At 29.5% G+C, this 15,564-nt stretch overlaps 1 protein-coding gene and 1 pseudogene across 1 annotated transcript; one reads left to right on the forward strand and one right to left on the reverse strand.

The window, feature by feature from the left end:
* Positions 1-7,417: 7,417 nt before the first annotated feature.
* On the forward strand, positions 7,418-12,065 carry LOC114125648 (uncharacterized; annotated as a pseudogene).
* Positions 12,066-12,198: 133 nt separating this feature from the next.
* Positions 12,199-13,055, reverse strand: LOC126555091 (uncharacterized). The gene is made up of 4 exons (XM_050210056.1): positions 13,003-13,055; positions 12,772-12,863; positions 12,502-12,703; positions 12,199-12,409 (listed from the first exon to the last, which is right to left on the reverse strand). Exons 1-4 carry the CDS (start codon positions 13,053-13,055, stop codon positions 12,241-12,243), a joined length of 516 nt encoding a protein of 171 aa, XP_050066013.1. The 3' UTR covers positions 12,199-12,240.
* Between the last annotated feature and the right edge of the window lie 2,509 nt (positions 13,056-15,564).

Below are 15,564 nucleotides of genomic sequence, written 5' to 3' on the forward strand. Positions count from 1 at the left end.
AAGCAAAAGGAATCCGTGGACATGTTGTTAGAAACCATATGACCTTTCAAGATCATAAACGGTGTTTGTTTGGTGATCCCAGTTTGGAAATAACAACGTCAAACGTCTCTATCCGTTCATTCAAACACAAATTAAAGACCATCAAATCCAATAAATTAACTTTTGTAATTAAGTTTTGATGATAAAAGGGTTATACTTGAAGACAACGTACACACCCTAGCTCATGGACACTATTCTATAGAGTGAGTATATAAATATATATATATTTTAATTATTTTTTAATTAATAATTTTGAATTTTATAGGGAGGAACTCGAAGCAGAACTAGATAGTTAGTTATATATTTGTAAAGATTATTTCTGTATGTATAATTTTTCTTATGTCATATTTTTGTACTTGTATATTTTACTTTACACCATTTTCTTTGATAGTTAGTATGGTATAGAAATAAAACTCAATTTTGAAATAAAAAAATATGTTGTTTATTTGAAATAAAAAAACATGATTACAATTTTTATGAATTATTTACAAACCATTTTCTTAAAGCAAACACTTTATAAAATGTACAATATTTAGGATTTAAGTCCTTATGAAAGATACAACAAGGTAAATTTTCTTCATCACATATTTGATCCAGTCGAGGACAACCCAAGTCTTCAATGTTGATAACTGCAACGTGTGGTATATACTCTATAAGTAGTTGTTTTTTCTGTTCGCCTTTGGTGTAAATACAGTCAAACTTTAACGAATTCAATATTCTGCCAAGTTCTTCATACTCAATATCACCATAATCTATAGATAGCTGATGAAAATTTTGTAGCCACTTGTTAGTTTTTTGATATTTATTATCTTGATTAGATTTTGAATTTTTAAAAATCCACTGTTGAGTAGCCCATGTTTCTGTGTCTACAATAGACATCTCTTTAATCATATATTTGTTATTCGCTCCAAGAATGCATTGAATGTCAATGATGCCTGTAGACATTATGGCTTGTCTTTAAAATAAGTTTCAATATTATTGAGTTGACCATGTATAGCAGGTAATGTTTTTTTTCAAATCGTTTACAGCTTCTATAATAGTTTGTAATGTAACTTCAGTTTTTATCATATGCTCTGTTATATCTAAACACGTTAATTCCAACTTTTCTGTTTGTTCTTCTTGTAATTGAATAGATGTATGATTTTCTTCAATTAAATGTTCAATTTTATTTAATTTATCCGAATATGATTTAATCGAATGTTCAAGATTTGAATTAATTTTTTTTATTTCACCAGACTGAGAACTACCAAACACGTTCATAGTAGAAACTCAACTAAAGTTATTTTCTAGTGTCACTTATATTTATCCAACTATTATGTGTATTGTCAAACCCCAGCCACTTTACAAATATCTGTGTCCCCTTCCTACGAATAATTTTTTCGATTAAATATTCGTTGGGTAATTTGTTTTACATATTTCCTCAGAGTAAAAACAGCCAGCAATTGGTTTTCCTGTATAATCTTGTAATTGATATGTAATAGGCATGGTTTGATTAATTTTGATAATTTTGAATATTTCCGCAGACCAACTTGGTAAATAACCTTTTGTAAATACACTTTATATGTACTTATACGAACGTAATCACCAATTTTTAAACTATTTTTTCTATTAATAATTTTGCGTGTTTTTATTTCAACTGATGTTGGATCTAAATCAGCTTGTGTCGGAGTCATCCTTATTGTTCTATATTTTGTATTATTATACTCATTAATCAATGAAGGTAAAATAGAAATCCAATTGTATGAACCTCGTGCAGTAGACTCTCTAAACATTTTTTCTTTTAATGTACGGTTGAAACATTCTACAATACATGCTTTCATGGTGCTATACGTTGAATATTTGTGTATGTCATACTTTTTCATCAATTTATCGAATGTTGTATTATAAAATTCTTTGCCGTTATCAAGCTGTAGTAGTTTTGGTGAACGTTTGAGTAGTATTTTCGACATTGCATTTGAAACTTCTTTAGCAGTTTTTGATTTTAATGCTATCGCCCATGCAAATTTCGTAAAACAGTCTATGACGCATAGAATATATTTGTAACCTTTATTTTTTTTCGAATATGGTATCATTTCAACCAGATCAGCTTGCCATAGATCATTTTTTCCGTATACATTAACTATACGTCTTATGTAATTTTTTCTAGCAGGTTTGTGTAGTTCAAATGCGATATCTCGCTTAGACATTTGGTATACGTTTTATGTAACCAGCTTCGCGTAATTCTTCGAAAATTGATAGTATTTCGTTGGAAACACCTGTATTGCCAGCAGCTTTTGATGCTAATAGTAGTTTTAAACGGGAAACCAATTCATTCGGATCGTTCCAATATTGAAGTGTATGTTTCTGTAATTGTACAGATAGTCACTACCAGATGGAAATAATGTTGTGATTATATCTCTGTATTTATTACCACCTTTTTTAATTTGTTTGCTGTTTGACGTTAAATGAGCTGATGTTTGAATTAATATAGATTTATATGTTTTTAAATCGTTTTCGGTATATAATTTCGGGGCTTTTGAAAATATTAAACTACAGAGACCCTGTGTTAACGGGTATGTAGTATCATCAACAATTATCGTATTTCCAACAAGTTTGATTTCTTTTTTACCTAAACGTACCGTTTTATTAGGTTGTAATTTAGGACCATACGTCTTGTCTATGCTGTATGAATCTAACAATTCATCTATTTGATAAAAATGTAAATCTTCAGTGTTGTCTATAGTTTTATCCAAAGTAGATTTTTGTATTTCGTTTAACGGATCGATAATCGGTTTAAATGTTTCTGTTACTATCGATTGAATATCGGCTTTTCCTTGTTTTAATGCAATATATTTTCGTTTAATATTTTCTTTTGCTTTTATCAATTCTTCGAGTACTTCACCACTGGCGTCCATGGTCGTGAATGAGATGTTTTTTAAAAAACGTAAGTTTATATAATAACAAACGTGTCGAAGCCGTGACGATAACGCCCATTATCGCGTTCACACTCTTTGTTTATTACGATAAAGTTGAACCTCCCCTTACGCCAACACGATGTACAGAAATCTTTAAATTCTGTATATGACATGTCACCAGAGCAATGCTCCATGTAAACATGTTTTAAATTAGTTTCATCTTGTTTAAATAAAACGATAAGGTTAGCGTTATCACGCAAAAGTTGTTTTGGTACTCTTGAATAACTCTGAGCTAGATAGCACACATCTATAAGGTTATGCCTTCCCCTTGCAAAGATTGATCTACATACTCCTTGCCCCTCTGTCAAAATATCGTCTAGAATATACACAGAGTTTGGTAGGGTTTTTTCAGGTTCAATAACTTGTTCGTTTTCGTAGAACGTAAATAATTGTACTCCTTCGATATCTGATAAGATATTACTCAACATTTTATATTTCGGTTGATCCAGAGTTTTCGAATATATGTAAACGTTGTGAAATCTTATTCCATTTATATTAGTTAATAATGCAAACATTAAATTCGTTTTTCCACAGCCGGACGGACCCACAATAAGCGCACGTATCGTATTAGGTAGAAGCGGACCGTGTCTATAGTTTTGAAACGAAGTAGGTGGATCTACGTTCTCAACTGTAAGCTCGGTTTCTTGTTTAATGAATTTCATTTTGATATAAATATCTATGTTGTGATGAGAATGTCATCAGTACACAATGTCACTCGCTCGAAGAAGCAACAAGAATAAAGGTGGCGGGCTTATTAACACGCTTATAAACAAATTACCGGTCGAACTTCACGTGCCTGGTAAGTTTATTAAATCCGATATTATCATAATAATAATAATAATAATATTTTAATTTTTTTTGTAGGTTATCAATACTGTGGACCTAGTACAAAATTGAAAAAACGTTTAGTTCGTGGTGATAAAAGTATAAACCCGTTAGACGCTGCGTGTAGAGACCACGATATCGCATACGAACGTAGTAACTCTATCGCCGATCGTAACGAAGCTGATCATATATTAGAACAGCGAGCCTGGGAAAGGTTCAAATCGAAAGATTCTGGTTTAAAATAAAAAGCTGTTGCTTGGGGTGTGACTACCGCCATGAAGGCAAAACGTAAAGTTGGTGGTGGTTGTGATTGTGGGTTTAAAGCAGCGGTTAAAGCAACTAAAAACGTTTTAAAGAAAAATGTCGGTGAAAAAAATTTAATGAAATTAACAAAAAAGTGTGTAGCCGTCGCACGAAAAACATTTAAATCTACAAAGACAAAAGTTCCGAGAATAGTAAACATTCCGAAAAAAGGCGGTGCATTACCACTTATTCCGGTTTTCGCTGGCTTATCAGCTCTAGGCGCTCTGACTGGTGGAGTTGCCAACGTTGTTAAGGTGGCTAATGAATTTAAGAACACATTTGGGAAATGGTTTATACCTGACGCCATATAAAGGCAACTCGTACAAAATAGGCGATGGTCTATATATCACACCATATAAAAATGGTGGTGGGAGAGTAAAGACGAAAAAAAACTAATATCTACGTTACCCAAGAGAGCGTTGTACGATTTCGAACTTATAAAAATCGCACGTTTGTTGAAAATACCACATTTCATCGGCGTGTTTACTAGAGATAAGTTGCCCGTTCGTCCTAAACGATTTGAATCGGCGATTGTTAACTTGGACACTGAAAACGGTACAGGTACGCATTGGGTAGCGTATAAAAAAATCGGAAAAAAAGTAAAATATTACGACAGCTTTGGAAATTTAGCACCTCCGCTAGAAGTACAGAAATATTTTCAAGGATGCGATATTAATTACAATTACAACACAGAGCAGAGATTTAATACATCAAACTGTGGACACTTGTGTATACAATTTTTATCATGTACACGATAACGTTAAACGGAAACTCGAGTGAACTGTCATGCGATATTTTTCCACCCATAGAGGTAGAAAATACAGCACAAATATGTCTTTTGAGCTTGCTAACAAATAATTCAATTCCAAACATAGAACCTGGTTGCAATACCATAGGTTTTCGGAATATGATTGGACAAGTTGAAAACGTAATTATACCTACTGGAACGTATGAGTTGGAAGATTTAGAGTTTGTTATAAACAAGTTGAAGCCTGACTATATAACTTTTTTCGAATTAAAATCAGATGGTAACACGTTAAAGTGTATGATATCCTGTAGCCATGAGATTGACTTTTCAATCGAAAACAGTATAGCAACATTATTAGGATTTAGAAATGTTGTATATACTACTGGTACTACACACGAATCTGAAAATACAGTCAACATAATGAAAATAAACTGTATAAAAATAGAGTGCAACTTAATAACCGACTCATTTTGTGACGGATCGACGAGCCAGATTATACATGAATTTTATCTGACTGTGCCTGTGGGCTATACAATTGTTGAAGTGCCTAGACATTTCGTTGTTTATGGTCTTAATACTACTTCTATAAGTAAAGTTGAAATCATACTAAAAGATCATAAAGATCGATTGATAAATTTACGTGTTGAACCAATTACGATTCGATTACAAATAACACACGGATAAGATGGCGCTCAAGTTTAATATAAATACTACTGCAATAAAAAACCCGTCATTAAAGTGACTGCAGTTAAGAAGTCAACACCTATATCTAAACCGAAAAACAACGAGTTCAAGCTCACGAAAAATAACTTGGATTTTCTTCGTTCACTACAATAATGGATGACACATATTTAGATGTAACGGCCGGTTATGTCGACGATTGTAAAATAACTCAAATGCAATATCATTCGTTCACGCCGTATTCAAACACGTCTTTTTCATACAATGATGAAATTAGAATAAATATTCAAAATATGGAATCTTACACTCTACCGTGTGAAAGTTATATTTACATTGAAGGAAAGCTAAGAAAACCTGTAGATTCTGAAGGAGACGTACGTTTTTCGAATAATGGTTTGGCATTTTTATTCTCCGAAATGCGATATGAAATAAATGGAATAGAAATACAAAAATTGAAATCACCCGGAGTGTCGTCTTGCCTGAAAGCATACTGTTCATATACACCAAGTGACTTGAATACGTTAGACAATTGTGCTTGGGACTCGGTCTTGGACGGCGAAGATAATAAAAATTTTATGAGCAATGATGTATTTACCGGTTGTATACCTCTAAAACATTTATTCGGATTTTGCGAAGATTATAAAAAAATATTACTAAATTGCAATCAACAACTGATTTTAAATCGCTCGTCTACCGATTTAGACGCATTACGTATGACGCAAACCGTAACCAGTGACGAACCGAAGGGGGGTCATAGGGGGGTGTCACACCCCCCCACTCGGCAATATTTGATTTTCAGTCGGCAAAATGGAAATCATTTTCGTCCGAATTAAACCAAATTTTTTTAAAACGAGGAGAAGAGAGCAAAATTAAATAAACTCTTTAAATGATATTATTATTTTAACTCAAATACTCAATATTTCCGTAACGAGTTATGGAGAGGTTGGATAAGAATCGCAAAAACATAGAGTGCGAGACTACGGTCTTCGAGAGTCGGCATAAGATAACTACTTGATAATGATATAATATACAATAAAAAACCGTCTATTTCTGTCATCCGTCATCGTGTAAGCAATACACCAACACGCGATGGCAGCGGTGGTTATATATAATACGTTATCAAGTGTAGTAGTATACATTTGTATGTTCTGCGCACTTTTGACTGCGGAGATTGCAAATTTTTAAGGGGGATTTTTCCCCTCAAACTTTTTTTTTCTCCGCTCTACCAGACTGCGGTGATTTTAAAATTTTTAGGTGGATTTTCCCCCTCAAACTTTTTTTTCTCTGCTGTACCAGTAAAAAAACACTGATTTTCAAAAACCATAATGTATGTTCTGCGCACTTTTGACTGCGGAGATTGTAAAATTTTAAGGGGGATTTTTCCCCTCAAACTTTTTTTTTCTCCGCTGTACTAGTAAAAAACACTGATTCTCAAAAACCATAATGTATGTTCTGCGCACTTTTGACTGCGGAGATTTTTAAAATTTAAGGTATAGTTTCCGCCTTTAACCAATTATTTTTTCCCCTGTTACACATAAAGTTTAAACAGTGTATATACACTTCAACACTATTTATTTCCCTTGTAAGTTAAACATTCAGGTTACACAATAATTTCATTTTTTTTTAATAAATTATAGATAAAAGTCGTTTTATTGAATTCATTTCAGTTCAGACAGTTCAGGCGCGTTCTCATGAGTCAAGTTTAGTTGACCGATTATAATTGATCAACAAAAATTGAATAAAATCTGTAGTGAGAACCTTTGTTTCAATAAAATTGAACAACTAATTAGTTGATCAAAAAAAGTTTGACCCAGTCAAACTTTATCGTTCAAGTAATGAGTTGTTTTCCAATTCCTTTCAAGTTGAAACCCGTCTTGACACGTGGGAACAACCTATCACTACAGTTGATTCAAGTTGAACCTTCAGTTTGTTTTCAACCGGCAGTCACACGTGCATTTTGTCAGTTGTGTTTTTTTAAATTTTTAACGTATTAAATATTTTTAATTTTAAAAATGAGCCTCAAGTGGTCTGAAAGCGTGATGTTAAAATTCTTAGAACTTTATCATAAGCATGATTGTCTATGGAACCATCGACTAGATACATATAAAAATAGAGATGCAAGAGAAAGGGTTCTATTATCAAAGAAATGGAAATTGATGGTCTTACTATTGCTGATCTAAAGAATAAAATTAAGACAATTAGAACAATGTATAAAAAAGAACATTCATTGGTTTGCAAATCAAAAAAAAGTGGTATGAGTACAGATGAAATATACGTGCCGAAGCTGTTTTGGTATAAAACAGCGGATCTATTTCTAAATAATGTTACAAATTCAAGAGACACCTCATCAAATTTTGTAAGTATACTTTTTATTCTTATATATTTATATAATAACTATAATAATAATAATAATAAATAATAAAGCTAATAATACTAATACTTATACTATACTATAATACTACTATACTAATAATACTACAAATACTATAATAATAATATATACCTCATCAAATTTTGTAAGTATACTTTTTATTCTTATATATTTATATAATAACTATAATAATTAATAATAATAAATAATAATAGCTAATAATACTAATACTATACTATATATAATACTACTATACTAATAATACTACAAATACTAATAATAATAATATATACCTATATTTCAATTATAATTAAAAAAATTTTACATATGTATATAATTAAATAATTATTAAAATTAAATTCATTCATTCATGTATCATATCCAGTTGCCAAGGTACAGCCCCTTCTCCAGAAAAATAATCGGCATATTCATCACGCACATTATACGCCGATCTCGTGTAATTACGATTTGTATGAACTTGTAAATTATGTAAACCATTCCATGAAGAATTCTGTGTTCTCCAAGTACCCTGTAGGTGTATATGATTCACTTGAAGTCATTTTTAACCAATTGTGTAATACTAAAGCTGCTTTAATAATTCCGTCCACTTTATTAATTCCAACCGCTATAGGTCGCTCGAAAACTCTGAATCTAGAAACCAAAATGCCAAATGCATTTTCTACTACGCGACGTGCTCGCGATAAACGGTAGTTGAAGATTTTTTGTTTTCTTGATAAGTTATTACTTCTTCCAAATGGTTTTAAAATGTAGTTTTTTAGGGGGAAAGCATCATCTGCTACTAATACTCCATTTTTGGGAAAATGCAATCTATTTTCAACATCTTCTAATGCTGCATTCAATGATGATTTTGCAAAAACAACAGCATCATTTGCTCGTCCATTTGTACCGACATTGAAATAACGAAAGCAATAGTTAGCATCAACACATGCAAGCAAAATAACGCTGTAAGTGCCTTTGTAATTGAAATACTCTGACCCGCTATGAGGGGGATTTCGTATAACAATATGTTTTCCGTCCATTGCGCCACAACAGTTAGGAAAATTCCATCGAAAGTAATATTCTTTTTGAATAATCTCCCAATCTTCTTCTGTTTGTGGTACCTGTAACAAAATTACAATTAGGTATAGCATTTGAATGACACTAAGAACAACTCATCAGGAACCTTGTATTACAATTTAAAGTTTTTTTTGACCATCCAAAATTTGACCACCTTTTTTTATTTTAGAATTTAAAACAACATGATGAAGCTGAAAGTGAACTGATCGAAAAAGAATTAGAAAACCCAGATGAATCAACATCATCATCTGCTTTTATCGGGAATGTTACTACACAGAAAGAAGTGATGCATGTGGAAAACATAGAAACTGCCAATCCGTCTACTCCAATACTTTCAAAAAGAAAAAATGTCTTTCATACTCCTCAGAATCGCAAGCGGAAAATGGTAAATGACAATATTTCCTCAATAAGTGCAGTAATTGATAAACTTGATAATGTTGTGCAAAATAATAAAAATGAGACTGATAATGAATTTGACATATTTGGTAAACATATCGCTGTACAGCTAAAAGAGATGCCTTTGTATGATGCTATTATGTGTCAGGAACAAATTCAAACTATCATGAGACAAAAACGATTGGAACTCTTAACAAGACAGTCCTCGTGTCGCACAACTCTTTCATCAGGGATTTCACCTATTCGTCAAACCACTCCATCACCTTCTTGTTCAAACGCTACAGAAGAAGAATATTGGTCATCCTCAGTTTCAAATCCACCATGCACTGGAGAAGAATGTGGAGAGGATACGCTACAATCATCTGATATACTTGCTAAAGCTCTTAATGATATTTTAAATGATAACTATAAATAATATCTAAAGTCAATAGATAATAATAAACTAAAATGTGTTATTTTTATGAATAAAATATAATACTTACTTTAATAAATTCATTTAAAACATCGTAAATTGCTGTACAAACTTCCAACAAAAAATTTGAAATTGTGTTTTTAGGTACTCGGTATATGGAAGCGAGCGTTGAAAACGAATCACCTGTAGATAAGTACCTTAAAGTTACTTGTAGTTTTAATTTTGGTGATAATGCTTGTCGCATCACTGTATCTGTTTTTTTTATTCGATCCTGAACTCTGAACAACAGTTCGTTAAATTTTTCTTCAGACATTCTCAAATGATTTCTATACCCTTCTTTATCCTCTAATGCTAGTTCATTAAGTAAAGTGTTTGATGCTCCCAATTGATTTCTTCTTAATATCCATTGTCTCACCCAAAAACTCATCCAAAAAAAGATTTTTGCACATATTAATTAAAATCGTTTTTAATTCTTCTTTTACTAAAATACTTATTGAATTTACAATTTCACATACAACTGCTTTCGACGCCATTTTCAACTGTATCGAGATTGACAGTGATATCTTGTCGACCGCGGCTTTTCAACTGAGTTGAAAATAAAATTGAAACATGTTCTGTTGAAATGTGTGAACAAAAACTATATTCAATTTTTGTTGATCAACTATAATCGGTCAACTAAACTTGACTCATGAGAACGCGCCTTTCAGTTAATATTCAACCATCGTTCAATCAGGTTCTGTTAGTTTTAATCAAGTTTAATTCATTTAAGTTTTTTTTTATTTTTTTTTTATAAAAAATGAATTTTCAACAAATTAACAACAGTTTTTGTTCACTTGTTTCGTTAGTACGAAACAATGCATATCCTACATATCCAGAATTCACTACATTTATATCAAGATTGAAAACATTCAATTTATTTCCGTTGACTTCATCTCAAGATAAATACTCATTAGCTGAAAGCGGTTTTATATATTCAGAAAAAAAAAATATTGTTGAATGTTTTTGCTGCGGTATTATATTGCATCGTTGGGAAAAAGAAGATAATCCATGGATTGAACATTCAAGATGGAATCCGAAATGTGTTTTTGTATTATTATCAAAAGGAAATCAGTTTGTTGAAAATGTAGTAAAAAAATATGGTAAGATTATCGATATTTGTGATTGTGATTGTGGATCAAGGTCATATGATACTGTTGTTTAGTTCATTTAACTTTCTATATTTCAACCAAAAAAATCTGAATTTAATAAACTTAAATGTGTTAATAACTTATTTAATACCTCGTGAACGTATAGCCTAGTGGGATAACGCGTCTAATTTAAATTTAATATGTTAATGATTTTTAAAAAATGTTTCAGGTTCTATCGAATTAGGTAGGTGAGTATAATAACTCTTTACTGTTTATCCAACTAGACACTATACGTTCACATTTTTTTTCTTTTTTTTCTTTTTTAACCTTACATTTGTAGTATATAACATGTATGGATAAACAAAACTTGTTAGTTTGAGCTAAGCTGTCTAGTGATCATATTCATATTTCTAGAAAAAAAATACTGTTTACTGTTTTTTTTTATTTTATCAATATGAATCCATCAATCGTTGTATCAAAATCTGTGTTCGATATTCGTCCTTTTAGTAAGAAAAGTGTAACCGTTGGACTTCTAGTTAATAAGCAAATTTCAATTATTATATTATTAGAATGTAAATTAACTAAAAAAGTTGTAACGTTAGATCTTGATCAGTGGTGTAAGTTAATGTGCGAAAACAATTTTAATACAATTATCGAAAATTTGCATACTCGTTGTAAACGTGTTAAGATAGCTGATAATTTTTTCTACTCTGTTAATGTAAACCAATCAACTATTTTTATTCTAATGATAATTATATAACATTATCTCATATTGATCTTCATCGTTTGAAACAATTACAACATTGTATTGACTTGTATATTGTTGAAAAACAGAAAAAATTGGAATCATACCAAAAAACGTTTGATACAGCTTATACGTTAATTAAGTCTGACGTAAATGGGTTACCATCATCTTGTAAACGAAACGAATTTACAAATCAATATATTCAAAATTATGATTTCAGCTACAGCAATATACAAAGTGAAGATTGTTCATTTATGTACGAGTTATTACAATTTCATTTTAATTCATTGTCGAACATGATATTACAAGATTTAGTGATGTAATATAAAAAAAGTTTCTTAATTTATTTTAATTTATCGTTCTTGTAAAAAAAAAAAAAAAAATGTGAAATTAATAACACTTGTATACTAACTTTCAATATTTTTATTTTATTTTTATTTTAACCTATAAATGAATTATTATTATTTTTTTTTTTATCTAAATAATAAAAAATAAATATAAATATAAAAAATTTTTTTTATTAAATAAAATTAATCCAACACCATATCCTATTACATACATTTTATAAGTTTATTTTTTTTGGTTTGTGTCTGATTAGCTTCTTGGCGGGATGTCGCATCATTTTGTCGAAAACAGATTGAATGAGCGTCACCATTTTTTTGGCTGTAGTTAAATCATCCGGATGCTGTCCTGTTAAAGATATTTTGAGTGAGCATTCAGCATGCTTCCATCTAAAAAAGTTAGGTTAGGTTAAATTAAATTTTATTATAAATATTTCACTTTAGTTAATATATATATATTATATTATTATTATTATTATTACCTATCTTGCAGAGCAACTTTATCAATTTTAGCACATTTATAATGTGCTATAGTCCAGTAATCTACAGCCGTATTGTCTACAGGTGTCTTAACCGTTAATGAACAATCATCCTTTTTATATTCAAGGTGTTCTCTGCATCGGTTGGTATAGTTGGATCTGTTATTAAATCTAATATTTTGTCTGTATAACAAATAGCAGTGCTCTATAAAATAATAATTAAATTATATTTTTTTACTTTTTCGTAATATGTCATAAATTTATATAACTCACCTTTTTCGTCTTTTTCGATACTGGTTTCTTCTCCGGTTTTACAGCTAACCTTTTCGATGTACCTTTTTTTGAGATGTTGTTGCAATATTATCCTATAATTAAAATAGACGATAAGCTGATGACGGTTTACAAAATAAATTTTTCATAAAATATTAATGTCTTTAATTAAAATAATTATATATATATTATAATAAAAAAAAAATAAAAAATAAATGTTTTTTTTTTACTTACTTCGGAAAATACAACCGACTCCTCGTCATCGCTTTTAATGAGTAGCAGGACATTTTTTCAAAATTAAATTAATTTTATTAAAAAAAAGTCTAGATTGTAAATCTGTTGAAGTAAACTGAATATACTGTATCGATGAGTCTTTATATATGTAACCACTTCTACTCCTCCTCTTAAGTCTAAAAAATCAGTTCAGCTAAAACACTAACTAGAATAAAATTTGAAAGGTACGTCTTTTCAATTCGAAAAAATAGAATGTAATAACAAGTGCGATTTGTATCTAAAAGAATGTAATTGACTTCTACATTTCAATGTCAGATTGAAAGGTTATATACAATTTAGCAAGGTACGTAAATTTAGCAAGGTAAGATTAAAATAAATAATGGTTATAGTAAACATGAAATAGAAACGTACGTATATTTTGGAGACTACGCCGCCCAAATAGTTTAATATAAAACGGTTGTGGTAGTATTAAGAATTAGACATACAGCTAGTTCGTATGTAGAAATCCTGCATATTACATACTTCATTCCTGTTGCCCTAAGCTGATATAGTTGGTTAGATTTAGAATAATGAATATTAATATATTAAATAATTGGATACGAACATAGTTTAAATAATCGTTATATATATTTAAAGATTAAAAAATATGTATTAAATAATTGGTTATAGTAAAATATGAAATAGAAACGTATAGTCGAATTTCCTGTTTATCATGACACGTACGTATATTTTGGGGGCTACACCAAATAGTTTAATATAAAATGGGGTGTGTAGGTAGTATTAAGAATTAGACATACAGCTAGTTCAGTAAAAACACTATGTAGAAATCCGACATATTACATTACTTCATTCTGTTGCCCTGAGCTGATATTAGTTGGTTAGATTTAGAATAATGAATATTAATATATTAAATAATTGGATTACGAACATAGTTTTAATAATCGTTTATATATATATATATATATATAAGATTAAAAAAATATGTATTTAAATAATTGGTTATAGTAAAATATGAAATAGAAACGTATAGTCGAATTTCCTGTTTACCATGACACGTACGTATATTTTTGGGGACTACTCCCAAATAGTTTAATATAAAATGGGTTGTGGTAGTATTAAGAATTAGACAAAGTTAAGCTTCACTCACGCATAGACCGATGACATTGTTCTATACTTAACAATACATCGAGCTTGCTTTTATTATATTCAGTGAATAAATAACTTTAAATTCAAACTTCTTACACATACGACAAAGTGGACTTCGTCGTTAATCGTGCTGAACCATCTTCACCAAGACCGGTTCACTACAACTAGAAGCCAGTATATTTTTTTTTCAAGCATCTCCACGCTAACAGAAATGTAAGTACTATTACTTTACTACTATTAACTAGCTTTAAATTAAATATTTACTATTATAATTTTCCACTATAAAAAATGATTCCATTTAATAATGGTATTTTACATAATTTACAACACAAAAGGTTCATTTAAATATATGTAATTTGTATCAAAAATATAACATGTATTTGCGTTACATAAATAAATTAATTTTAGTTTTTTTTTTTTTTTTACACCACGTTAAAAAAAACGAAATGAAATATGTAATTTGTACCAGCCCTAAAATGAGTATAGTACGAAACATTTTGAATAGTTCAAAAAGATTAGTGTGTAGTACAACATTTAAAGTATTTCATTTATTTTATAATAATAATATGTTTAATTTTATATCTTCACATTTTTTTTTTTCCAAACCACATATACACAGATACATCGTAAACAATATATTGTGTTGTTACGTCTTATACACTTAATTTTAGTTATTATTATTTTTGTTATAATTAGCTTAGTTATAGTAAATGTACGGTATGTACACGGAATATATTCTGTGGTATATATATATATATATATATATATATAAACAAAAAATAGTTACTAGCTTTTTCTTACAGAGTTTAGTTGATATAAATAGTTATAAATTATGTTTTATTTTTTTTTAAAAAAAATAGTATATATACTTAACAAGAATTTACTTATTTAATATATATATAGAGTTTGTTTTACTTATTTATAATTAAAGTATGATTGATTTATATATTTTATGAATTATTGCTAAACAAAATTTACTTATTTAATATATATAGAGTTTGTTTTACATTTATTTATAATTAAGTATGATTGATTTTATATATTTATGAATTATTGCTAAACAAAAATTTACTTTATTATATATATATACATTTTATTATAATTATAATTTTAATAATGTGAACAATGTTACAAATTATAATTTTAGTAAGTACAGATTAGATAATGCCCCCTTTTTGAAATTATAAACTTGAAAAGTGGTACAAATTATTTTTTTTAGATGTGGTGTAAATGAGATATAGTTTTTACATTACCTTTTTTATATTTAAAATAAAAAAATAAACGAATAAATATTTACCTATAATTTCAGAATTATAAAATGGAATCTCCTCAAATCGTTTACCTCCGATCTTTGATTGAAGATTACATTTGAAATTTAGAAAACCAAAAAAGTGTTGATCAAGATGAAGAAAGAAA

The sequence above is a fragment of the Aphis gossypii genome, unplaced genomic scaffold, assembly GCF_020184175.1.
Source record: "Aphis gossypii isolate Hap1 unplaced genomic scaffold, ASM2018417v2 Contig00707, whole genome shotgun sequence".
Lineage (NCBI taxonomy): Eukaryota > Metazoa > Arthropoda > Insecta > Hemiptera > Aphididae > Aphis > Aphis gossypii.